Here is a 27859-nt window from a genome sequence, read left to right on the forward strand (position 1 = left end):
TAATTGAGCCTTTTGTAGAATGTGAGGATGGGCCTTTCCCCCAGGCCTCAGCAGCCATTTTGTTTTAAACAGCACTGAGCATTTTAGGCATCAAATTTATCTCACCTTCACAGATGCGGGTTTCCTCGCTGAGGTAGTAGCCTTGTGGGCACTCACACTGGAAGCTCCCAAAAGTGTTGATGCAGTTTCCACCCTGGCAGAGACCTGGTAACTCCTGGCATTCGTCAATGTCTACAAAAAGGGAGACAGTGCACTTAAAACAAACACCTTCACGAAGGATAAGAGTTAATATTAGAGCTTTCAAAAGTGTGATCTTGTAAGAATCAGCAGATTTCTATGCATCCAAATGATCGCACACTTAGATGGCAAGTTTATTCTGCTCAAATATCTTCTTGGCTTTGTCATAGAACTTTTACCATTATCTGAGAAAATGAATAAAGTTAAGTTGGAGATTATTCAAGGTAGAGGACAATGGGAAAGAGTTTCTCTGCAGAACAGTCAGACATCAAATCACTGCAATGGATCATTACTGCTTGATAAAAGTGGTAGTTTCACATTTTAGTAATTAAAGTCCATCTGTAATTTTACTAAATTATCTTGTTGGGGCTGCTCTGCCCTAGGTTTTCTATCAGCTTTTCTCTATAATTAACTCTTTACCTTGTTTGAATCTGGGTGACAATGGGATTAGCTCACCTTCTAAAATGATTGTGATGGGGTTAGGTCTGAAGCCTTCACCTCCGGGACACAGGGTGTAATATTCAGCTACAAAACAATAGAAAAATAAGAGGTTTGATACCTGTGTCCAAGTGGCTGAGACAATGAGCAAGCATTCAGCAAATGACAGGCTCAATATACTCATCCTAAAGGGTGTATCCAAATTTTTCTTAGTGCCCTTTCAAATACATTTAAAGTTACATATTTTACATAAAAGATCATACTTTATTAATCACATACACAGTAGAATAACACGAACCATTTGTTTTAATTAAAGAAAAAATTCCCTTGCAGCTCTTTTAGCTGGTAAATTAAGACTACAGAAAACAGGCTTTGGTTCATGTTCATATCAGAACAGATGTTTCAATTTAAGGCATTCTATAATTGACTTCAAGAATACAACACACCTATGAAGCTGAACTAAATAACCTTTGAGAAGAATCAGGAATGCACTTTATCTGTGATATCATGAAGAACTGATATTAGTACTATTCATACATGATTACAGTTAAAAATTATTTTTTTTAACATATGATAAAACATAGGAAGAGAGGAATTCAAATCCTTTAACACTCTTGGCTGGTTTCAGAGTGATCACTGAAAGTAGTTCAAATTCAGTTTTTTTGTTTTGTCCTCACTAAACACTCCTCACTCCCAGCTCAGGAATAAAATGGCAACAAATCTTTAGATACCAGTTGGTTTTCTTCGTCTTCTTCAGCTTTGTACTTACTGCTATTGACAGGGGGGCATGTCTCACAGGGGTTTCCCCAGGCCTTTCCCAGAGAGCAGCAGCATGAAGAGCGACTGACGCCCACCCCGATCTCGGTGTTGCAAGACAGACTCCCATCTCCTCGAGGTCCAAACTTCAGGTAGCAGTTGCCCACACGGTTGTCTGCAGAGCAACAAAGGAGCTTACAGTTGCCCTTGCTTACATAGTAAGGACTCCATTTTAGGGAAAAGTCACTCAAAGGATGAAATTCAAATTTTGTACGTTAACATGAAAGGTTCCTTTTAATCCTTAAGTACCAAGCAATCTCCTGCTTTTCAGCTTTTTCGAGATTGAGTCAGAGGAAGCCAATCATGGCAGACTTTCCTATGTTTAGAAATCCACATAGACCATATTTTCCTATACTCATGGAATGGACAAGATAGTAAGAAATTTCTCATTTGGTACATACTGGACCTCCAATAATAGGAATACAATACATTTTTTGTATAATTAATCTATATCACGAGTTTATCCAATGGTTTAGTTTCAACTTGCATAGCTAACTTTGCAGGTTTTGGAAAAGATAGCCTGCAACAAACTTAGAGAAGATATTTAAGGGATCAACTAATCTAAGGCTTTTCTTTATCTCTACAGTTATCATCCAGATCACTCCATTGAGTCTATGGGTTTAAATACTACTTTTCTGCTGAGAACTCTCAAATTTATGGTTCTGTATCTCATCTCTCCCGTGAACTCTAGACCCTTCTGCCAATTGCCTATTTCATTTCTTCTCTTAAACATCTAATAATTATTTCAAAGTTAACACATCTAAAATCAAACTGTCAATGCTCTTTCCTCCATGTACAAAATCTGCCGTCTTCTCTCCCAGTCTTCTGCATTTTCAATAAAAGGAAATTCACTTTTTTTTTTCAGTTGCACAGGCCCTAAGTTTTGACATCATTTTTGACTCCTTACTATGATTCCTTATTCAATCCAGTAATAAGGGCTGTCTACTCAACCTTCAAAACATATCTGGAATCGACCATCCTGGCTAACATGGTGAAACCCCGTCTCTACTAAAAATACAGAAAATTAGCTGAGCGTGGTGGCGGGCACCTGTAGTCCCAGCTACTAGGGAGGCTGAGGCAGGAGAATGGCATGAACCTGGGAGGCAGGGCTTGCAGTGAGCCGAGATCACGCCACTGCACTCCAGCCTGGGCGACAGAGCGAGACTCTGTCTCAAAAAAACAAAACAAAACAAAACAAAAAAAAAACCATATCTGGAATCTGTCTACTTACCACTGCCTCTATCATTACTATCTTTTTTTTTTTAATTACTACCAACTGAGTTCCAGCCACCATCATTATCCCTTTACCTAGTCTAATGTAATAGTTTTCTAACTCTTTTCTCAACTTCCATCCTTGACTAAACTATGGTCTACTTTTCCTTCTGTAAGCCAGAGTGACCCTTCAATAAGGCAACCTCCAATGGCTTCTCTTCTCAATCAGAATAAAATCTAGAGTTCTTAGCAGTATACAAAGTAATTTTCATCCCTGGCTGCATATTAGAATCATATGGGCTTTTTAAAAAAACTTATTTTACTTTATTTTGTCTCAGATTTTGCATTTTGTTTTTGTTGCTGAATCTCAGATCTCAGAGGCTGCAAGATTCTCATGGTCCCCCTTCTAATTAGGTTTATTTATATTTATTTGTTTATTTATTTTTTGGGACGGAGTCTTCCTCTGTTGCCAAGCTGGAGTACAGTGGCACTATCTCGGCCCACTGCAACCTCTGCCTCCCGGGTTCAAGTGATTCTCCTGCCTCAGCCTCCCGGGTAGCTGGGACTACAGGCGCCTGCCACCACGCGCAGTTAATTTTTGTATTTTTAGTAGAGACGGGGTTTCACCATGTTGGCCAGGATGGTCTTGATCTTTTGACCTTGTGATCCACCCACCTCAGCCTCCCAAAGTGCTGGAGTAACAGGCGTGAGCCACCACGCCCAGCCTAATTAGGTTTATTTATTCCTCATTTATTCACCTGTTCTTTCTCTCTCTTCCCCCTCCCTTTCTCTTTTATTCCTATTCTTCATTCCTATTCTCCTTCCCTACCAGATCATCCAAATGTATTTAATGCTATTACTTTTTACATGTGCTCTTACAAAATAAATATTTTTGTTTTAATGTGTTCATTTTAAATGTACACAAATGTCTTTTGTCATACATCTCATTTCATTTTTATAACTGTTCTAGTCATGCTTGTTCTATAAACCTCCAGTCTGTCAACTCCGTGGTGTATAATTGCTTTTAAAAAAAACCCCTCCTCTCCAAAAATGGTTTCTAAAATCCTGCCACCAGAAAGAATGCTGCGATGAACATCATATATGTGTCTCTGTATGGGCCTGTGAGTTAATTCCATTGGCATATACAGCCACAAAAGGAATTGTTGATTCACAGGATTTGCCTATACTTAGCCTTCAGTCAGGAAAAATAGTCATCATTTACCAACTACATCCAATGAACCCTTTAATTTTTAATATTTTTAAGTCATTTTAAAAAATAATTTACAGAAGGTATATTATAAAACTAATATACAGAAGAAAAAAGTTGAAAACAACTTTATTAGCAATATTAATAAGAATTTAACGATAGCTAACTCAATTTTTTAATCTATATTTTCTTGGTTTTGAAGATATTCTACTCAAGATGATCTTCTGAATGCAACTAATTGCTTATCAACTGTCATTCATGAACTTGGAATATATCCAGTTTGTAAAAACCGATTCCAGGTTTCAAACACATCTCTAATAGGTTCTAGCTTATCATTATTTCTGGTTCTTCTTGTTCTTGCTTCATAAAAATGCAATACCCAAAGGAATGTTTGAAAACATTAACAGTTCATGATTTTGTTGATGAGAGGACAGCCGTCTTCTTTAAAGGCTCCACAAATAGAAAATGTTTTCATTTTTAGATTTATCAACACCAATTAGAATAATCAAGCTAACGACTGTATTTCTACATCACCTATTTCCTTCCAGTAACCTTTTATACATACCTGCCTTTATCTTTGTCTGCTTATGAATCATATCAATTAAATTTTGGTACAGAAACGTCATGAAAATATGAAAGAATCCACAAACCTGGGATGGTTCAGGTTCTTGTTACCAAATATTGTGGGTTGAAGTTCTTTCTATTGACTAAGTGGATGAGAATACTGTATTTCCTTTGTCTACGGAAATACACTGTCCTTTCACTTGTTGATTCTGAAGTTTGAAAACATTCACCTAGGATATTGGTCTCTGAAGACACGTAGTCTGGGATTGTGCTTAGATGATTCATTTGACCATCACCTTTAGAATCTAGACAAAAGAGCTGCTCTCTGTCTCTTTGTAGTTACCTGACTCAACTTCATTTTTTTTCTCTTTGCCAAAAATTATGGCCAGTAAGTAAAAACTTCTAAATTCTCAACCGTGTTCAATAAATGCTAAAAGAAGATTTCAAGTAAGGTGTCTCCAGTCTTCTCTTGCACTTTCTTGAAAAATGATGCAATCCTTAGGACAATATAATAAGAAAACTGAAGGATGATAAAACAGTGACATTTTATTTCACTAATGCATGTTCCTTCTAGGTGATGCCATAATTTTCCACTTCTCATTATTTTACTCTGTTGTATCCATTGGACATAATGTTGAACATTGACAAAAATAACAGCTAGGATGATAAAACCTCAAAATGTTTCAAGACAAAGGAAAAACAAGATCTCTTAATATTTTATAATGTTTCAGACCTACGAAAGGTTCCAATAGATTCCTATGGCACTTTTGAGATAGAATGAGTCTTTGTTTTTTTGGCACTAAGAATGAGTGAAAGCAATAAAGTGTCAATCCATACAAATAGAATTGCTCCAAAAAGAAACTCAAAAACTAAAATTGATTATACATTGACAGTTAATCGGTGTACCATTGTGCAAACATATTCTCTGCAGTGCTGCCCTGGTCTACACTTCTACCAGCAGAACAGAATGCTCCTCAAGGCTCATGTCCCCACCAATACTTCACATTATCCAGGTTTCCTAATTTTTGCCAGTATATGAAGTGTAAAGTGGTATTCATATAATTGTTTCAAATGGATTTCTTATTCCTAATGATTTTGGGCATTTGTTTGCTTACATTTGTTAACGTTTAGATTATTCTCTTTTATGAGTTGCCTGTTCACAGCCTTTGTTCCAAGGAAGTTTTTAAGAAATGTTGAGGCCCCAGTGAGTTAGAATTTCTGAGGGTGTAACAGGCATCAATATCTTTTCCAGGTTCTAAATGGAGTTTACTATGCAGCCTGGGTTGAGAATCACTTTGCGAACTGGGCGACTGCTCCTCTGATTCCTCTCCTCATCCCTGTCCCCTCCACTCACTCCTCTCTTGCTACAAGCAACCTTGTGCTGTGTCTCTAACGCCAGCCTTCTCCTGCCACAGGCCCCTTGCACTGGCTTCTCCTTGTAACTGGAGGCTTCCCTCAGAGGTCCAGTTGGTCTGTCCCCTCCTTAAAGGCTCTGACTCCCCCATCCCTAATATAACATAGCACTTATCCTCCAACCACCTCCAGTGCCAATTCTGTTTGTTCTTGCTTTTATTTATCTCCCTGCCTCTAGAATGTAAACACAAAAGCAGAGAATGTGCTTGTTCTGTTCACTGTTGCAACTCCAGCCCTTAGACAGAAGGCACTCAAACTTTACCAAATGAATTATTTTGAATGGAAAACACAGACTTGGAGTAGCTGTAAATGATAATTAAAAGTATTCTCCAAAACTTGAAAACAGTATATAAGTTGTGTATAAATCACAGCGGCAAATATTCCTTCCATTTGCTGCAGGCCCAAAAACTGACACTGAGGACAGTAGGCAGATTTCCACTCAAGCAAGGAATTCTCCACCCCTCCCTTTTTTTGTATACTTCCAGAAAATTCTCCAGGCCATTTCCTTCTCTAGGAAAATACAGGAACAGTGCAGATAGTAAAAGCTGGACAATTGTTTTTTTAAGATCAGAGGTGCTGACCACAGATTCTGAACCTTCATTACTGCCTCCTCCTCCTCCCTGTCACCTCCCAACTTCTGCTCCAATGGTTTGGCTCATAAATCCATCTCTCTAACTCCTTGCTTCTCATCACTTCATTTACTTTGCTATATGACCCTTCCAGTAGGCAGGAGAAATAGTTATTCTAATAGCTATACCACCACTCTGGGTTATCCTGGCCAAACACTGGACAAGGAGCCACGCGGCAACCTGGGCCACTGCCTTAGCTCAGCCACTTTCAAGCTCTGAGACCTTGAACAAATTACTGTACTTCTCTGTGCCTTGGTTCTCAAGTCCGTGAGAGGAGGAAGGTGGAGCAGATGATTTGGAAGAGAAACACAATAAAGGCGACCACATAATGTTTTGTTTTTAAGTTAACTGTAGCAAACACTCATCACAGTTCATTATCAAGAGAGTCTGAATATTCAACTTGATAATTCTATTTGTTTGTTTCATATAGCTTTACTTACCAACACAACCCACACCAGTTGGGTTCAACTGAAAATCGGGTGGGCAGTTACACTCATAGCGACCAGGCGTGTTGACACATAGGCCATTGACACAGTTTATAGGATCTGCACACTCATCAATATCTAGGAGAAGCATTTAAAATGCCCAGGTTACCATTTTTACTTTTTCTGTGCATACTGCTGTTCCAAAGAATTTGGTGGAATTTTTGCAAGTTAGTAGATTAAAGATCACTAGGAAAGACTCAACACAATAAAATAAATATCTTAAATTTTGGTATATACCTAAAACAGGTTCCATATATCAAGGACAGAGTATTTATGACAGCATTTAACATCCTTAATAAATACATTGTAATTAATTAAAATTTGCAACTCTGAGGACGAAAAAATTATGTCACTATTTGCTTAACAAAAATTACATATATACGTATATATATATACATGTACTATATATACATATACATGAACATATATATAAAGAGACACTTTACTAGTTTCATGTCAGATATTTAACAATCATACAGAAAACAATTTAATATTATTCACATAAAAATGCATCAATTCCATAGTTACAAATCAATGCATCTGAATATAATTTTCTTTCTCTGAAAAATGTGTAACCTAATGCATAGATTAGCTAAGCAGAAATCTCAGGAATTTTTATGCTTAGCACAGAATATTCATTTCAATGAATCAGAACACAATTTAGCTGGTAACTGACCATACCTGTACAGTTCCCTCCTGTTCTGTCCAATTCATAACCATCATCGCAGATACAATGAAACATTCCAGGCAGGTTATTACATGTTCCAAAGACACAAATGTTTTGGAAGGAGCATTCATCAATATCTGAAGATTAAAAAAAAAGTAATCTCTTATTTACAAAGACATTTTAAAATTTTAATGTAATGTCTAACATTAGTGCATTTTTCTACCCCCTCAGATGTTTTTATTCAGTAAGGCTTTTTTTTCTCTCTTTTTTGGCTACGTAGATAAGTGTAAAGGGCAAGCAACTAATGTTCACCTATGGAACTAAGATATACAAGAAATACTGTTTTCTTGGTAAAATGAGTGTCTAGTATTTTGAATGACTTGGATTATGATATACTTAAAGAAGAGTTGGCTCAAGGCACACAAAATACAAAAATTAAATATAAACATGTCAAAGAAATGAAATTGTAAAAAAAAGATAAAAGCAAATTCAAAGATTCTAACTAATTAGTGCAAACAGCAGACATTTTATAGTTGATAAATGTTTTATATCATGAAAAAACAAATACATAATTAGTTTTAAATATTGGAGATATTAAAATTAACTTTTTAGTTGATTTAGTTAATTAAATAAATTTAGTTAATTAAATAAATATTAATTAACTTTTTAGTTTTTACTTCCTTTTTATTTTGTAATCTTATCTGTTATTATAAAGCAGTTTTAAACAGAGAACTAATTTCTTCCCTAATTTCATGTTAATAAGATGATCCATTGACCCCATATTCTAGTAAATTTCATTAAAATATCTCTATTGAATTGGGCTAAAAATTCATTTATGAAAAGTTTATGATAGTCTTCCATGAGGCTTTAACTCAAAGTTCATAAATATGAAGTTATCACTCCTCACTCAGGTGAAAATCAATGTGTATGTATAGCTGTGGAAATAATCTGAATTTCTACTCTCAAAAAGAGGATGGACATTTTTGTATATAAATTGCCTAACACTCTGAGAATGCAGACCAGGCACGTCATTTTAGGCTAGACTAGACAAATCATCCTAAACTGCTGTCCTCAGACAGTTATATCTTAAGTCTAAACAAGACTTCTTTGGTCATTCTTCCCAGTTAAAATATTGGTTTCAACTATTTTAGATTTAAGGTATGGTTCCAATCATGTTTAAAGTTTAACATGTGCAAAGGTGTCTTTTATTGTGTTGGGGGTAAGAAAGTTATTCTCTTTATATAAATGAGAAAAAACTCTTTAAGCTAGATTACAATTGAATTGTGTTAATTTATACTCAAAAAGGGAATTGTACTATCAGCCTTCTGAGTATGCATTTTTTTTTTTTCAGACAGGTTCTTCCTCTGTCACACAGGCTGGAGTAGTGGCACATCATGGCTCACTGCAGCCACAATCTCCTGGGCTCAAGCAATCCTCCCCCTTCAGCCTTCCAGATAGCTGGGACTATGGGCAAACACCATCACACCTAGCTAATTTAAAAAGGTTTGCAGAGACAGGGTCTCCCTATGTGGCCTAGGTTGGTCTTGAACTCCTGGGCTCATGGGATCCTCCCTCCTTGGCCTTCCAAAGTGCTGTATTAATAGGTGCGGGCCACCATGCCCGATCCATTTTACTTTTAAATGAACTTTATTAGAAATTTCTTCCACCTAAATAATGTAATTGTTGTATAAAAGGTATTTTAAAAAATTACTGTCTTTCCTTTATAAAAGTGATACATATTCAAAAATTCAAATAATACAGAAAACAAAATAGCAAAACAATTACTCAAAAATGTTTCTATCTAGAAAGAATCATTTAAGATCATGAGACATTTTTATATACATATTTAGACAGTGAAGCTAAAACAATTTCTATGCATCAGATAAATTTACCATCATCTCAACAGTTTTAAAATACTTTTCTAATTCTTAACATGGCTTTATGCTAAAGTTGAAATGTAATTTTTAGACAGTATTAATGAATTCTATACAATAAATTATAAGAAAATTAGCACTCATGTATCCTTCCAACTCCTTATTTTTATTTAATTATGTTCACTTTTTTAATGTCTATGGCAGTTTACCATAATTTCCACAGTGTTTAGTACTAATTATTTACTTAAAGGGATCAATAATGGTTTTGTTACAACTTCTCCATTTGTTTCTTGATTGGCTGTGTTTCATTGCTGATTGTTCTTTCTCCAAGAAGGGTGGGACTTTTATGAAATCACAGGTGTTTTCTACCTGACTTATTTCATGTGTAAGAAAATGCTTATTATCTTTACAATTAATATTAAGTATAATATTTTTCACATTTCCTCAGAATTTTGTGGGCATGGATCTAATGTCTTTTGATATTGAATATTTCTGTTTAGCTCATGAATTGACTTTTTTTTAAATTATACTTTAAGTTCTGGGATACATGTACAGAATGTGCAGGTTTGTTACATAGGTATATGTGTGCCATGGTGGTTTGCTGCACCCATCAACCTGTCATCTACATTAGGTATTTCTCCTAATGCTATCCCTCCCCTAGCCCCTCACCCTCTGACAGGCCCCAGTGTGTGATGTTTCCCTCCCTGTCCACGTGTTCTCATTGTTCAACTCCCACCTATGAGTGAGAACATGCGGTGTTCGGTTTTCTGTTCCTGTCTTAGTTTGCTGAGAATGATGGTTTCCAGCTTCATCCACATCCCTGCAAAGGACATGAACTCATCCTTTTTTATGGTTGCATAGTATTCCATGGTGTATATGAGCCACATTTTCTTTATCCAGTCTATCATTGATGGCCATTTGGGTTGGTTCCAAGTCTTTGCTATTATGAACAGTGCTGCAATAAACATATGTGTGCATGTGTCTTTATAGCAGAATGATTTATAATCCTTTGGGTATATCCTCAGTAATGGGATTGCTGGGTCAAATGGTATTTCTGGTTCTGGATCCTGGAGGAATCGCCACACTGTCCTCCACAATGGTTGAACTAATTTATACTCCCACCAACAGTGTAAAAGTGTTCCCATTTCTCCACATGCTCTCCAGCATCTGTTGTTTCCTGACTTTTTAATGATCGTCATTCTAACTGGCATGAGATGATATCTCATTGTCGTTTTGATTTGCATTTCTCTAATGACCAGTGAGGATGTGCTTTTCTTCATATGTTTGTTGGCCTCATAAATGTTTTCTTTCGAAAATTGTGTGTTCATATCCATTGCTCACTATTTTATGGGGTTGTTTTTTTTCTTGTAAATTTGTTTAAGTTCCTTGCAGATTCTGGATATTAGCCCTTTGTCCAATAGATAGATTACAAAAATTTTCTTCCATTCTGTAGGTTGCCTGTTCACTCTGATGATAGTTTCTTTCGCTGTGCACAAGCTCTTTAGTTTAATTAGATCCCACTTGTCAATTTTGGCTTTTGTTGCCATTGCTTTTGGTGTTTCAGTCATGAAGTCTTTGCCCATGCCTATGTCTTGAGTGGTATTGCCTAGGTTTTCTTCTGGGGTTTTTATGGTTTTAGGTCTTATGTTTAAGTCTTTAATCCACTTGAGTTAACTTTCGTATAAGGGGAAAGAAAGGGGTGCAGTTTCAGTTTTCTGCATATGGCTAGCCAGTTTTCCCAGCACCATTTATTAAATAGGTAATCCTCTCCCATTGCTTGTTTTTTTCAGGTTTGTCAAAGATCAGATGATTGTAGATGTGTGGTATTATTTCTGAGGGCTATGTTCTGTTCCATTGGTCTGTATCTCTGTTTTGGTACCAGTACCATGCTGTTATGGTTACTGTGGCCTTGTAGGATAGTTTGAAGTCAGGTGGTGTGATGCCTCCAGCTTTGTTCTTTTTGCTTAGGATTATCTGGCTCTTTTTTGGTTCCATATGAAATTTAAGGTAGTTTTTCCTAATTCTGTGAAGAAAGTCAATGGTAGCTTGATGGGGATAGCATTGAATCTATAAATTACTTTGGGCAGTAGGGCCATTTTCATGATACTGATTTTTCCTATCCATGAGCATGGAATGTTTTTCCATTTGTTTGCATCCTCTCTTATTTCCTTGAGCAGTGGTTAGTGGTTCTCCTTTAAGAGGCCCTTCACATCCCTTGTAAGTTGTATTCCTATGTATTTTATTCTCTTTGTAGCAATTGTGAATGGGAGTTCACTCATGATTTGGCTATTATTGATGTATAGGAATGCTTGTGATTTTTGCACACCGATTTTGTATCCTGAGACTGCTGAATTTGCTTATCAGCTTAAGGAGATTTTGGGCCGAGATGATGCGGTTTTCTAAATATACAATCATGTCATCTGCAAACAGATACAATTTGACTTCCTCTCTTCCTATTTGAATACCCTTTATTTCTTTCTCTTGCCTGATTGCCCTGGCCAGAACTTTCAATACTATGTTGAATAGGAGTGGTGAGAGAGGGCATCCTTGTCTTGTGCCAGTTTTCAAAGGGAATGCTTCCAGCCTTTGCCCATTCAGTATGATATTGGCTGTGGGTTTGTCATAAATAGCTCTTATTATTTTGAGATACGTTCCATCTATACCTAGTTTATTGAGAGTTTTTAGCATGAAGGGGTGTTGAATTTTATTGAAGGGCCTACTTTATCAAAGGCCTAGTTTTATCGAAGGCCTTACTGCATCTTTTGAGATAATCATGCAGTTTTTGTCATTGGTTCTCTTTATGTGATGGATTACATTTACTGATTTGCATATGTTGAACCGGCCTTGTATCCCAGGGATAAAGCCGACTTGATCGTGGTGGATAAGCTCTTTGATGTGCTGCTGGATTCGGTTTGCCAATATTTTATTGAGAATCTTTGCATCAGTGTTCATTGGGGATATTGGCTTGAAAGTTTCTTTTTTTGTTGTGTCTCTTCCAAGTTTGGGTATCAGGATGATGCTGGCCTCATAAAATGAGTTAGGGAGGAGTCCCTCTTTTTCTATTGTTTGAAATAGTTTCAGAAGGAATGGTACCAGCTCCTATTTGTACCTCTGGATGAATATGGCTGTCAATCTACCTGTTCCTGGACTTCTTTTTTTGGTGGGCTATTAATTACTGGCTCAATTTCAGAACTTGTTATTGGTCTATTGAGGGATTCAACTTCCTCCTGGTTTAGTCTTGGTAGGGTGTATGTGTCCAGGAATTTATCCATTTCTTCTAGATCTTCTAGTTTATTTGCAGAGAGGTGTTTATAGTATTCTCTGATGGTAGTTTATATTTCTGTGTGATCAGTGGTGATATCCCCCCCTTTATCATTTTTTATTGTGTCTATTTGATTCTTCTCTCTCTTCTTATTTGTCTCACTAGCAGTCTATCTGTTTTGTTAATCTTTTCAGAAAACCAGCTCCTGGATTCATTGATTTTCTTTAAAGGGTTTATTGTGTCCCTGTCTCCTTCAGTTCTGCTCTTAGTTATTTCTTGTCTTCTGCTAGCTACTGAATTTGTTTGCTCTTGCTTCTTGAGTTCTTTTAATTGTGATGTTAGCGTGTTGATTTTAGATCTTTCCTGCTTTCTCCTGTGGGCATTTACTGCTATAAATTTCCGTCTAAACACTGCTTTAGCTGTGTCCCAGAGATTCTGGCATGTTGTGACTTTGTTCTCATTGGTTTCAAAGAACTTCTGTATTCCTGCCTTAATTTTGTTATTTACCCAGTAGTCATTCAGGAACAGGTTGTTCAGTTTCCATATAGTTGTGCAGTTTTGAGTGAGTTTCTTTTCTTTTTCTCTTTTTTTTTTTTTTTTGAGATGGAGTCTCGCTCTGTTGACCCAAGCTGGAGTGCAGTGGCGTGATCTTGGCTCACTGCAAGCTCTGCCTCCCGGGTTCACGCCATTCTCCTGCTTCAGCCTCCTGAGTAGCTAGGACTACAGGTGCCCGGCACCATGCCCGGCTAACTTTTTTTGTATTTTTAGTAGAGATGGGGTTTCGCCCTGTTAGCCAGTATGATCTTGATCACCTGACCTCATGATCCACCGGCCTTGGCCTCCCAAAGTGTTAGGATTACAGGCATGAGCCACTGCGCTTGGCCATGAGTGAGTTTCTTAACCCTGAGTTCTAATTTGGTTGCACTGTGGTCGGAGAGACTGTTTGTTATTATTTCCATTCTTTTGCATTTGCTGAGGAGTGTTTTACTTTCAATCATGTGGTCAATTTTAGAATAAGTGCTATGTGGTGCTGAGAAGAATGTATATTTTGTTGATTTGGGGTGGAGAGTTCTGTAGATCTCTATTAGGTCCACTTGGTCCTGAGCTGAGTTCAGATCCTGAATATCCTTTATTTTCTGTCTCGTTGATCTGTCTAATATTGACAGTGGGGTGTTAAAGTCTCCCACTATTATTGTGTGGGAGTCTAAGTCTCTTTGTAGGTCTCTAAGAACTTGCTTTATGAATCCGGGTACTCCTGTATTGGGTGCATATATATTTAGGACAGTTACCTTTTCTTGTTGCATTGATCCCTTTACCATTATGTAATGCCCTTCTTTGTCTCTTTTGATCTTTGTTGGCTTAAAGTCTGTTTTATCAGAGACTAAGATTGCACTCTCTGCTTTTTATTTTGCTTTCCATTTGCTTGGTAAATATTCCTCCATCCCTTTATTTTGAGCCTATGTGTGTCTTTGCACGTGAGATGCATTGCCTTTTCTATCTGAAGTCTTCAATCCTCCTCTATGACTAAAGTTGACAAATGTAGCAAATCTAAGTCTTTGTCTTACAATTTAGGCTTTGTATATTCAGTTCTTTGTTCTATTGCAGGAAAATGTTTGGTTGTTTAGTACCTTTTTTCTAGTTGATTTTTTGGGCTCTCTTCAGCGACACCAATTATACTGATGTTTATAGTTTTTGTCTTTTCTCTAATAGTGTTAATTTCTCTTTCCTCTTTCCACTGTTATTATCTCAGGCCCTTTCTCTATGCTAGCAATTACATTTTCATCTGTATGTCCTCTGTTTTTTGCTGTTTTTATTTAATAGTTCTCTTATTTTGCTGTATTGGTCCCCATTTCTTACTTCCCTTGATTCTACAATCTCCCTTTTACTCTATAGCTCTTATAATCTCTACAAATTTCTTCAACTACATTTATGATTTTATTAAGATCATATATGGCATAAAGTACCTATGGAAAATTTGTTTTATTTCTTGAGTTGTTTTCTTCCATCGTGGGTTGGTTCTTTAGCTGATTTTGTGTTTTTCTTCCTTTCGTTTTCACAGAATGCCGGCATAGTTGCTACTGTTTTTCAGCTTGTATAGACACTACTTTGTCTGCTCTTTCAAGAGCTTCTATTTACTTTAGTACAGTTTAAATAACATCTCTTGATATCTTTCCTTCTTTATCAGAGCTTTATGTGGAAGACAGCTGGTTTCGGTTTCATTAAAGCTGTATTCAGTCGCCCAAAGTTTCATAAGGTGGAGGGAGAGAAGATTGAGAATGGGGAGAGCTCCTCTGGGCTCTATGTTGATGAACTTAGCCTTTGCTCTCTCCTCAGAAATTATAGAAAATGGTCTGTATGTAGGTCCGTTCCTTTTAATGGAGTCCTCTCTCATGTTCCTGCAGGGGCTCCTCCAGGTTTTATATTCCCCCATTTTGGTGGAGTTTACTGGGAAATGGCCAACTTCAATAATTTTTTGAATTCTATAGAAATTCTGAGACTTTGGTGAGAAGTGGATGCTTAGTGGAAAATATTCATCGGAGAATCATGTATTTATAATAAGATGGGTAGACAACAAGGGATTAAAATAGTAAATTCAGGAGAAATTGTCCAGATGACCCAGACCTTGTGGAGAGGAGAGAAAAACAAGGAGAATGGCCAGAACCATGGAATTACATTTTTTGGATCTCAAAAGCTGGTGTTCAGCTGAATGGAGCAGAGGGTCCAACTGAGGGTGAACTACAGGTGTGCCAACCCTCAGCTGCCCTGTCAGTTAGGAGTTTCTCTCTGTGGTAATGACATATGAGAAAACTAGATGTGAAGGAAGTACAGTAAACAGTAACTATTTAGCACCATCTTGGGGGAGAGGGAAGTTCTGAAAGGGCCTATGCCATCCATAAAGTAATACACAATTAGGAAGGAAAAATCCTGTCTGGGTATAAAGAATTTATGTTGGTGAAAGTGGCTACTGCTGACCTGTTCCTTCTCCCACTAACTCTTGTCAAGCTGATGTAGATAATAAATCATGTCATTCCACATTTACATTGATTCACATTTTCTACTAATTCTACTACTAAGCTTCAGTGCTTAGAAGAAACCAGGACTGGGAAAAAAAGGAACTCACCCTACAGTTGCCTTATATAAAATGGATTAGATACTGCCCAATCTTGTGGGTCAACATAGAAGCACGAACGCTTTCAGTTTCTAACTTCATCTTCCCTACGGCCAACTGTTCATCCCCTTTTTCTGGGAGTCTCTCCAAATTGGTTGCTATTTCTGGAGAATTTCATGAACTTTTGGCACACTTTCTTTCTTCAGTGTCACTTCTGATGGTGGAGCAGAGTTGGGCTCCACTCTGAACCACCGCAGGTTGTATAATTTGGTTTTGTTTGGTTGATGCTGATGAATTGTGTGTTTGTGTGTGTATATGTGTGTGTGTGCACGTGTGCCAGTACTTGCCAATTCTGTTCATTCTGGTTAGATACTGATGTAGGGGGAAGTTTTTAATCTGTTTCATTTTATCATTTTTGCTCAGCAGTTAGGTATTTTTTTTTTCATGAGGCTGCATGACTGGAAAGCTGAGTTCTTTTGTTGGTTTGTTTGTTTTTGTTTTTGTTTTTGTTTTCAGACAGAGTTTCGCTCTTGTTGTCCAGTCTGTAGTGCAATGGCGCAATCTTGGCTCACCACAACCTCCGCCTCCAGGGTTCAAGCAATTTTCCTGCCTCTGCCTCCTGAGTAGCTGGGATTACAGGCATGAGCCACCATACCCGGCTAATTTTGTATTTTTAGTAGAGATGGAGTTTCTCCATGTTGTTCAGGCTGGTCTTGAACTCCCAACCTCAGGTGATCCACCTGCCTCGGCCTCCCAAAGAGCTGGGAATATAGGCGTGAGCCACCACGCCTGGCCCAAACTGAGTTTTTTTAAAGGTTTTTTGTGAATCATAAATTCTACTGAAGCCCTATGGTGTATAAATTATTTTCAATCTCTCCTTTCTTCATTTATATTTTCATATAGTCCCTATTCATAACACAATGACGGCTCAAACTATATATAATGTGAATTGAGTTTCTAATTTAATAGAAAATCCAAATTCTTTTTCTTGGAAAGATATCATACTAGGCACAAAGACCCATTTCTAGGAAAGGTGGATGATGTCATCACTTAGAATAAGGAACCACTAGTATTAAGCAAAAGTACAGCCCTTGCTGAATCCCTGAAGAGGACTTCCATTCCCAGACATACAGACAGCAGTCTCAACCACGAAGGTAAATGCCAAAAATGAGCTTTTTATGATTTTGATAAACACAATAAATAGTGCTAGTTGAGACAAGTAATGGAGCATACTTTAAAAGCTGAATAGTTTCTCCACATGTCATTCATTTAGTGATAAAAAAGAGAAAGAAGAGAAGAAATGGTTAAAAAAGAAAAAAGAATGATCCAAACTTCCAACTACTGGCTCTTGGCCAGGAAAACTTCGTAAGAGATGAAAGCCGCCTTCATCATTATTCATTCGGCAAAATAATCCACGCTTAAACGAATGACTTTTATAGTGCAGCATGTGCTATGTATTCTGCTTCCAGGTGGAGCTTGTTCCAGCCCTTGTTGTGGTTTCATTTACTGTGGTTGATCCAACTTGAAAATGAGTTGGAATCCTGGTGACCCACCTTGGCAGGATCTGCTGTCTGAGGCTGGAGTGAAGCCCATCTCACACTCGCAGCGATATGCACCCGGGACATTAAGGCACTGTCCGTTCTCACAGAGGTTTATGTTTTCTGCACACTCATCAACATCTGTGCAAAAAAGTAAATTACATCTCTGTTAAATTCCAAATTTCATGACACATTTTCTCCTTGCTCTATAAATAGATCAGTTTTACTGGCTTGACTTAATGCTCATTAACATGAAACAACAGTTAATCACATTCACTTAAAGGAGGGTATCAACCTGAGAGAAAATCTATTTATCCTGCCCCCTAACATTCAATTGTAATATAATTAAAGAAAAGCTATTTAACCTGCACCCTAACATCCAATTGTAATATTATTAATAGGAGAAATGCAGACATCTCTCACATTTGTCTTGTTTCTCTTGTCAGTAGTATGCCAACATTATTTAGATATGAAAAAGAACATTGGAATTAATCTTAAAATGGTGATCATTCTTTGAGAAAATTATAGTATTCGAATAAATAACTGGCTTTTTCACTAATTCAAGTGTTTTAAGCAAATTAAAGACACTATGGGAATGGGGAAAGTTTCTTTCATGTCATTACAATCTTATAAAAATACTCCTATCTTAATTACACAAACAGACATTACTCACAGACCTTAAAGATAATTTAATTCTATCAAGCAGAATAAGAGGGAAGGAAAAATCAATGTCTAGTGAGGGTGTCATTTGCCATATGCTGTGCTGGTGGCCTGACATGCATTTTTTCACTGAATTCACCAATCTCCTGAGGTTTAGAAGAGGAAGAACCTGTGGCTAAGAGCAGCCAAGTAAGCTGACACAGCCACACTGAGCTAATAATGCATGTTGACTGAGCCAGGATCTGATTGCAGATGTGTCTGACATGAAAGCCATGCTCTTTCCTTGACACCACAGTGCGGAGAAATGCCAGGAAAGATGCAAACTCTAAGGCTACAAGTTATGAAGCTTTAAAACTGAATAAACATGTTTCCTTAAACAGGCATTTGCAAATGATGAGGCTGCATTTTTGATGTCCACAATTTGAAAAAAATTTAGTCTATCCGTTAATTATGGGTTTAAAGTGTGTACTGAAAATCAATTGAGAAACACTTATTTTATAAACTGAAGAGTATTCAACTTTACGTCCAGCAAGATTATCTAGTCTTATACATGCATATAATGCGAGGATGCTTTATCCTCAAAGAGTATGAATGAATAGAAGCCAAACAGAAGCTATTATTTACTGAAATTTTGTTATGTGTTCTTCTAAGTCCTTTATTTGTATTATTCCATTTAATCCTTTCAATGCCAGGTGATAAACTACTGAGACTTTGATAAACACATTAAATAGCAGTGATTGGATAGGTCATATATCCTATTTTAAAAAGCTGAACAGTTTTCCCATGCCATTCATTTAGGAATAAAAAAGAAGAAAAGAAAATTGTATTATTACTATTGCATTTTAAATCAGGACAGACAAGTTAAGTAATTCACTTACGGTTACAGGCAAAAAATGGCATAGGCAAGATTTGAATCCAGGTAGTCTGATCCAGACAAAGCCTGTGTTTTTTTAACCACTGTGTTACAAATGAGTAAGATAAAATGGCGAGTCATTAACAGTACATGATTGTTACAAATGCCATTATTTGAAAACTTCCAACAATATATTTGGAAAGTCATTCAGGTTTTTGTGTTTAATGTAAGAGAAAGATACATAGTCACCTGCAAGTCAAGTATAAAAAAAGAGGTAGTTACTTTTGTCTCCTTTAATTATAATTTTCTTCAAATAAGGAAGCATATAGAGTGTTCTATGACCATCCCGTCAGAGCACACCTCAGGACTGTCACCCACCTGAGCAGGTAAAGCCATCTCCAGTGAAACCTTCAGAGCAGGCACAGCGGTATGAGCCCGGGGTATTTACACACTGAGCATTGATGCTACACTGGTGGGTTCCATTAGAACATTCGTCCAGATCTGCAGAACACAGCAATAAAGTTCAGAAATGAAAATGGAACATTTAAGCACCTGGAAAGATTATCGTTTGTCTTAATTTACATATAAACTGGATAAATGACAGGCATTTTAGTTTGCAGGATCACAGTTCTAATTCGCTAAGCTCTCAGACCCAATGTCCAATGTCCAGGCTATAAATGTGGGCCAAAATTATGAATTCAAGCAATTTGTGAGATATCTAGTCAACGTGAATTTTTTAACAGCTTAAAGCAAATTAGTGTTAGATCTCATTCTGACTTCTACTGAGGGTGAATTTTATTAGTGGTTTCCTTATCAGTAGAAGAATCAATTCTGAAGGTGATACTGAATTTCAGAGCAGGAAAATTAACAAAGAGTTTTCAAGTTTATTTAATAGATGAGGAAACAGAGATATGATTCTTGACCTCATGGAATCCCTTAGTTGAGTAGAAAAGACAGATGTTAAACACAGAAAAAACTAAATCTTGCTATATGTGCCATGAAGAAAAGTTACAAGGTGCCATGAGAGAATAAAAAGGGCATCTGATTTGGGCTGCAGGAACAAAGATGCCCCCATTGAGGAAGTAGTTTTTAGTTAAGGTCAGACCTGAGGATGAGAAACAATTAACTTGCTGAACAGAGGTGGGGAAGGATATTCCTTGCAGAGGGACGAGTGCATGGTAAGACACCAAGGAGGAAAAGAGCTCAGTGTGACTGAAAAAATGAAAGGAGGTTAGAGTGGCAAAGCAGAATGCACCAGACAGAGGGTGATGGACAATGAAGCTAGAGAGACAGTGGAAACCCGCAGCCAAGGGAGGGAAGCTGAATTTTATCCTGAATTCAATGGGTTATAGTGAAGACTATGAAGAGATCGAATCCATGGTTTAAAAGCTTCCTCCTGCTGCTACGTGGAGAATGGATTGCAGGAGGGCCAGAGAGGGAACAAGCCAACATACCAGAGGGGGTTCTTTTAGCATTCAGCAGACACGAAGAGCGAGGGCATGTGAGAGAGACAGAAACTCTCTCTGGTTGGGACTAGAGTAGGGGAAAGAAGATGTAAAGGAGAGGATGAATTTGGGTGACATCCTGGAGCACAGGAGGCTGGACACAGCTGAATGTCTTGTATCAGAGGCAGGCTGTTTTGCAATAGTTGGCCAAAATGACAGATGGACAAGAAGCACAAAAATGGGAGGCCAAAAAGAGAAAAAGGGTAGGCACATGGGGCTACGAAAATGGGAATGAGGGTATGGTTGAAAAGTTATGATAGTAATCCTGGAAAGATGGCTGGACTACAGGCTGGCACTTCACTAAGCCATTGCAGGATGTTATTTAGCAGTTATTTGGAAGCTCTGATACTTCAAATTCTATAGTCAGTACATAAACTTTTGATAAGTATGAAATATTTGAATGGATAAAAAAGTATATATTCAAATTAACTTACAGTTTTGGTAAGAGATCTTAAAGCTATTCTTTAATCCTTACTGAGGGCCTATATGTTTTTTGTAAGTTATCAGGGGGAAGTGAGTTTAGCTTGCTTTCTTTTCTGTTTTAAATTGAGCTAGAAATTCTTACTAGTTGGAAAAACGCTTTATTGTAAGGCATGTGAAACACTAAGCATATTACACAAAACTGTGAATGACACTCAGGGTATATTCTAGTCCCTTCCCTCTCAGATATAAAAGACTTCTTAGACTCTGGCTCAAGAACCATAAAACTTGGAGAATTTGCCTATTTTTTTTCTTCAAATAAGACCTCTTGGAATGCAAGAAAGCATTTACAATTTCCTGTAAGAAGAATTCTATTTTCTAATAAGATGGTGGTATTGATGACTTACTAAAAAATTAGGTTATCTGAAAAAACCTTTTCATTGCTCTCCATTTATTCCACTGGATTTTATATCTCACTGATTACTTCTTTGAAAAGATTGGAAGAACATACTAGTCATTTTTCATCATACAGCTGTGTTTGGATCACCAGCTGCATATCAATTTTTACTGAACAAAAACACATTAAAAAACAGGTGCCAAGGCATACTGTTGAAATTTTGATAATTTATATTAAGGGTAAAGGACACCCTTAGGCAGGAATTATCTTGCAACTAAGATAACCTTTTTATAAAGGAATTAATAAAAGTGAAGAGCATGATTCTACAACCATGCAAAAAAGAGCCTTTAAAAATTTGTGCCTTAGCAAAGGATATTTACATTTGCAAACTCACCAATACACTTGATGCCGTTTCCAATCCAGCCTTCTCTGCAGCTACACTTGAAGCTTCCTGGGATATTCAGACATGAGGCATGCATGTCGCAGTTATGAGCACCAATTTCACACTCATCCACATCTGATAAACCATAATTCATAAGAAGAAAATCAAAATACAAACTAATTAATTCTACTTCCAAGTATATTTTTGTATAGGTAACATTTTAAAGTAAAGATGCAACCGTATGGAGAAACGAGTAGCCTAACTAACTTTTATTTTTAATTTTTGTAGGCTCCAAGAGGACTTGGAAAATTCATGATCCTAATAAAACAAGTTCTTCCCTAGAAACAACTGTCAGCCACTTTCCAGTAGAAGAGAGAGAGACACAGCAGTGTTGCTCCCTGGCAGGTATGTGTATTATCCTGGGGCCTTCTTCCCTGCCCAGATTCAGACACAACTCCATAAAGAGGACATTCGATTACAGATCAAGAGAAATCTTATTTCCAATAATAGATGGTGCTATTCCTTCCTATTGATATTTATTACATATTTTTCATGAAGATAAGAATCTAACTTTTTAAAAAAAGTAACAGTTTATTCTCTTTAAAATTACATGATCATTTGTCATTTAAAAAATCAATATAAATATTTTACAGAATTTTAAAAAACTATTCATTTAGGTGTATATTTTTATTTCTTCTATTTATTTCAGATTATAGAAAAATATTCACTGGGAATGTTATCTGGAAAGTAGCCAGATGCTTTCGCCAGTGTGTGTGTGTGCGTGTGTGTGTGTATTTGTGTGTCTGTATACACACACACATATCCCTATATATGTATGTATAACCTATGTAGATTTGGTTCTCCAAAGCTTTCTTGACTATAAATAGTAATGTGTTCTATCTAGTTCAACGATTACATATTATAGATGCTGAAATCACACACACACACACACACACACACACACACACACACTACTGGCTTCACATCAACCCTGTCAGTGGTGAACATGCAAAGAACACCTTCTTTTATAATCTGCCCCTTACTGGAGGGGTCAGCTTAAGGGCTGGATTAGACTCTTAAGTCTTCCACCACCTGCCTTGAAAAAATATCACACATAAGTCTTAAATTGAGCACTGAGGAATACGTGATCCAAAACCTTGACCCCGGCACATCCTAGCCCCACCTGCATGCAAAAGGCTAAAACTAGTTAGTAGTAGTAGTAGAGAAAGGGAACAAAAGACAAAGTGGGCAAAGTGAGCAAAGAAGGAAAGTGAAGAGAGGAAAAAGAGAAAGGCAATTTGGGCACAGATAAGAGAAGACAAAAGCAAACAGAAGAGCAAACAAGAAAGGGAAAGATGGGAGAAAGGAAGAAAGGGAAAGAGTCTCAATGAAACTTGATTAATTTTTACTAGTTTAAAAGAAGTGCAGAGGTAAATGGCAACCGGGATCCTCGGGTCTTTTGGTGCTCTTTGTACATGAATGTCTTCCAAGCGGGCAGCAGTCATACTCAGAAAGTGACTGATGCTGCATGAACAACCATTAGTGGTCAGGGCCATGGGAACCAGACTGCACTCCTACTCACTCACTCTGTTGCAGCCCACAGCCAGCCCCATAGTGGGTGGCTCAGACAGCGTGCTACCACAGAGACCAGCCAAATCCATCACACATCCTATAGGTCACACACTCATCACACACACAGTCACAGTCTGGTGGCAGGTAACCGCTCTAAGAGATGCCAGAGAACAAATGATGTTGAAAGTTGGCCTTTGACATCTGAGAAGTTGAAATATAGAGAACACAAGCTTGAAACCTACCTGTACATCCTGTGGTCCCCTTCTTCACTGAGTAACCCAGCTGACAGTGGCAAATGAAGGATCCCTTTGTGTTCTCACATTCCCCAAACATGCAGATATTTGAATTTAGGTCACATTCATTGACATCTAGAAAATTTATTTTCAATATCTTAGTATGTGTTCATCACAGTAATTTAAAAGCTATCTTCTACACTGAATAGCATAATACTGAAATACACAGGCGAGATCTAAAATATAATCCATCCGCAAATCATCGTGTTGTAGATAAATATACTACCCGCCTTTAGAGATTTTTAAAAGTAATTCTTCCTGAGATTTTATAGTTCTAGTAAAATGATTTGAATTTTTAAAATAACAACTGAAAAAGCCTTCCTTTTATCACACTTGTGTGTGCATGTGGGTGTGTGTGCATGTGTGTGTATAAATGTTTATCCTTTCTTATGATACCCACCAATGCATGTTTTCATGTCCATGGAAGCCATGAAGCCATCATAGCAGAGGCAGCGATACTCTCCAGGAATGTTGGTACACTGGCCACCATCACAGATATCAGGATTGTTTTCACATTCATCAATGTCTGATGATACAAAATTAGCATCAAATGAAAATAAAAATGTCGTTCATCAATCTCAAATGTTTTTGTTTTCTATCTGGTTCCACTTGGTAATATCTGGAGCCATATTTTCAAGAAAAAATTAGTTAGATGTACAAAACCTGTGTGTTTTCCTTTCTATACCTGCACACGATCTCCCATCTGGCATCAGGGCATAACCCTCACTGCAGCTGCATTCGTAGCTTCCCTCTGAATTTGTGCACTGGGTGTCACAGCCTCCGTTCATTATCATACATTCATCAATATCTGTGAAAACAGCATTGCAACCACATTGTCAGGTCTGCTTCCTTAAAAGGAGTTTTCTTCTTTTCAAACAGATAATGCTAATGTGGCTTTGAATTTTTCTCCCCACTATGTGTGTTGATTGAACATTATCTTTCTCAGTTCTTTCACCTTCATTTTAGGCAGCATTCCATGTTTAAGTGCAGTACCCTAAGATTAACTCAGAAATAGAAGAACTATGGGGATTAGAGCATTTTCTACATTAAGATGAGTGAGTCTGCTGCAAGATCACACAATAACTGAGATCTGCCCCTAGTCTTACATTCATTTTTGGGACAAAGGATTTGCATAGCCTTCATTATAATTCAGCGCCAAAAGTTTTCCTAGGCTGATTTGAGACATATGAGTTTCAGGCCTGCTTGGTCTCCCCTTACCTGTACAGCCCTGGCGGTCTGGCGTAGCCTGATATCCAGGATTGCAAGAGCACTGATAGGTTCCAATCATGTTCACACATTTTCCATTTCTGCAGAGATTGTCACTCAGGGAGCATTCATTAATATCTATAAAAGATACACAGAAGTAATGCTTTACACAATGTCCACTCACTAAAGCCATCAGAAAGGTGCTTCACCAGAGCAGTGGTCTCCAAAGGGGTTTGTGTACTTCGCGAGGAAGTAAAATGTTCTCCTGGGGGATTGAAAGAAAATGCTGGATTCTCTATTTCCATCTACAACAATACTGTTGAGTAAAGCTTTCTACAATGATGCAACTGCTCCCAAATCTATGCGGTCTAATACACAGCTGCATGTGCTACTGAGTACTGGAAATGTGGACAGTATAACTAAGGAATATTTAATGTTATTTAATTTTAACTGAATTTACATAGCTACATATGGCTAGTGACTATCATGTTAGACCACACAGATTTCACATATGCCAGAACTGAAGCTAAATACTACTTAATATATGAACTTACACTGGCACGCTCACCTGGTCTATATTAGATGGTGAAGTGTTGCCTACATGATTTGAAGTATACTGGTGGAAGACTGATGGTTCCACAAGACAGAGGCATGACAATAGGGCCCTCATGTATTTAATTGTTTACACTGTGTTATGTTTTGTGTGTCGGGATAGTAATCTACAAATCACACTGCCTGTTTAAAAATAAACTAACCCGTATAATATGGGCAGGTGCTTTAAAAATAAACTAGTACCAATAATGTAATCACAAGATAACAGAAGAAAATGGCAGAGTGATACGCTTCCTTATGTAAACTACTTGTCAGGTATAAGGTAAGGTAAAAAACAGTACAATATAATCAGATATAACAAGAAATTTATTCCAAATTCTCAAAATAACCAAGAAGATTATATGGCATGGGTTTATGCTTATGATCACTAAGTGTATATTATACAGAAATATATATTTTATATTCTGCATTGTTCCTTTGGGGGATACGTTTTTAAGCTGTAAGATCCATGAAAACTAAGTAACAAAGTAAACTTAGATCTGTGACTCATTATACCTCAATATGTTCAACCATGAATAAATATTCTGCAATTATTAGTGTGAAAAAGCCTTTTGTACCACTATTAAAATGAAATAAGAACATAAAAACCTTTTCATTTATCATTTTAAAATATCTATTTATCTATGACAAAATTCACCTCATATACTAGCAAAGCAATACATAAGGCTTATAAATAAATATATGTGTATTGGAAAGATGTGCTCAAATTATGTTTTGAAATTTGGTGTGCAATCTGTTCTATTTTAGGCTGTCTTATTTGCTTACAGTTTTAAGAAAGAGTTCCTATGAAGAACATGCTTTCTGGCTAAAACAAAGTTTTAAAGCCAGTATACTAGGAACATAGTAAGTCCAGAGATCTTCATGTATTGTGAAAAGCAACAGGTTGCAACGCCCAAAGACCAGTCATTAGTCTTCTCATATCCTTTCTGGCATCCCTACAGAGCTCAGGGCAAATGAGGAAACCCAGTGTTTCCATGAGAAGTGGGTTAAGGGAGCGCCATGTTCACACATGTGCAAGCCGATCGTGAGCAGGCACGGGGCGTAGAGCGGAGTCTGCCGAGTGGATGGGAAGACGCTGGGCAAAGGTGCACAACGCACACAGTAGCTTTCCCATTTTTTCCTAATGGAGGATGAGACCACAAGGACTTCCACAGGGCTCCTCACACAGGGACCAATCACGTGGCTTGTAATAAAAAAAGAGGCCAACCAGAAGAATGCCAGCTTATTCGAGTGTGTCACCCAAGCATCCACTAAAGACACAGCCTGCATCCAGATGTAGGGAATCTCAATTTCCACCTTTTAATAAGCTAGATTTCATGTGCTCCTCAAACAACAGGTTTGTCAGAACTGATCCCTGGTCTTTACCAGTTGTGCTGGGCAGGTTTATGTGCTGAGGAGATAAACTCACCCACACAGTCCTCACGGGATGGTGACAGCTCGTGTCCCAGTGGGCAGTCACACTGAAAGCTGCCCTCAGTGTTCACACAGGTGCCACCCCTACAAAGGAGAGGGTTACGTTCACATTCGTCAATGTCTGAAAGGTAAAAACGTGAGATCCATTAAAGAACTCTGAGGGAAAAATATTCACACATACAGCGTGGGAGAAAGAATATTATCTGATGTGAGAGTGTTAGTTAGTGTAAGAGAGATGCTTCATAGGAGATGGGATAACGCTTTCCTCACTTTTCCTACGGCCAACAGAAAAACTAAAATTTCTACTCTTAAAGGTAGTAAGCTTTCAAGAAATTTAAATGCATGAAATCAGCAGGCTCACAAGGGGTAGAAATAAATAATATTTGCTTTATATCACCACGGACTCACGATATATTGTTGTCAGTTATCCTGGTGTCTATAACGCTAATCAGGGTGAAGGAAAATCTTAGACTTATAACCTACTATATCCTATGAGGTAGGTCTTATATTGTACTGAAAATTAAACAGTGGGCTAAAAGGTTGGGAATACCAAAAGAGTTTGTAATAGTACACAAATAAGAGCAATAACATGGGATTGGCATGACTGAATACAAATCTTGGGGCCACCACACGATGCCATGCATTTTAAATTAGTCCCACCTAAGTAAACAGTCTGTGTGATTTTAGATTCTATGGATACACAGGATCCAATCTGAGTATCTCATTGCCATGAAGGCGCCAAGAGGTTGGGGCTCCCCGAGAGCTATCCAGGAGCGCATTTCCTGTCTGACATTTAAATCTCTTCTCTCTCTCACCACAGATCCTGGCCACACATGCCATTCACAGCCCAGAGATAAGCAAAGGTCATGCGCGCAAATGAGTCTGTGCTAGTATGGTTTCAAGCTGGCGAGGAAGAGCTCACGGTGCTTACCCATGCAGTTCTTCATCATCATGAAGCCACTTTCATAGCCTTCGAAGCACTCGCACTCAAAGCTGCCTGGTGTATTGACGCAGATTCCACTGCCACAGAGGTCAGGAGAAATCCTGCACTCGTCGATGTCTAATTCACAGGGTTTAAAAGAAATTTAAAAATTG

The 27859-nt window shown here is 37.6% G+C and overlaps 1 protein-coding gene across 1 annotated transcript in view; it reads right to left on the reverse strand.

Moving 5' to 3' along the window:
- The window catches only part of FBN2 (fibrillin 2), a 279981-nt gene that overhangs the window by 53222 nt on the left and 198900 nt on the right, over positions 1-27859 (reverse strand). Inside the window, exons 26-39 of the mRNA XM_016953727.4 lie at positions 27696-27824; positions 26760-26885; positions 24752-24877; positions 24219-24341; positions 23934-24059; positions 23483-23608; positions 21681-21803; positions 19343-19465; positions 17467-17592; positions 7683-7805; positions 6957-7079; positions 1445-1606; positions 694-762; positions 106-231 (exon numbers count right to left, since the gene is read on the reverse strand). Coding sequence (XP_016809216.3) covers positions 106-231; positions 694-762; positions 1445-1606; positions 6957-7079; positions 7683-7805; positions 17467-17592; positions 19343-19465; positions 21681-21803; positions 23483-23608; positions 23934-24059; positions 24219-24341; positions 24752-24877; positions 26760-26885; positions 27696-27824 — 1731 coding nt within the window. The remainder of the gene's footprint in view (positions 1-105; positions 232-693; positions 763-1444; positions 1607-6956; positions 7080-7682; positions 7806-17466; positions 17593-19342; positions 19466-21680; positions 21804-23482; positions 23609-23933; positions 24060-24218; positions 24342-24751; positions 24878-26759; positions 26886-27695; positions 27825-27859) is intronic.

Source organism: Pan troglodytes, chromosome 4 (assembly GCF_028858775.2).
Source record: "Pan troglodytes isolate AG18354 chromosome 4, NHGRI_mPanTro3-v2.0_pri, whole genome shotgun sequence".
Taxonomy (NCBI): Eukaryota; Metazoa; Chordata; class Mammalia; order Primates; family Hominidae; genus Pan; species Pan troglodytes.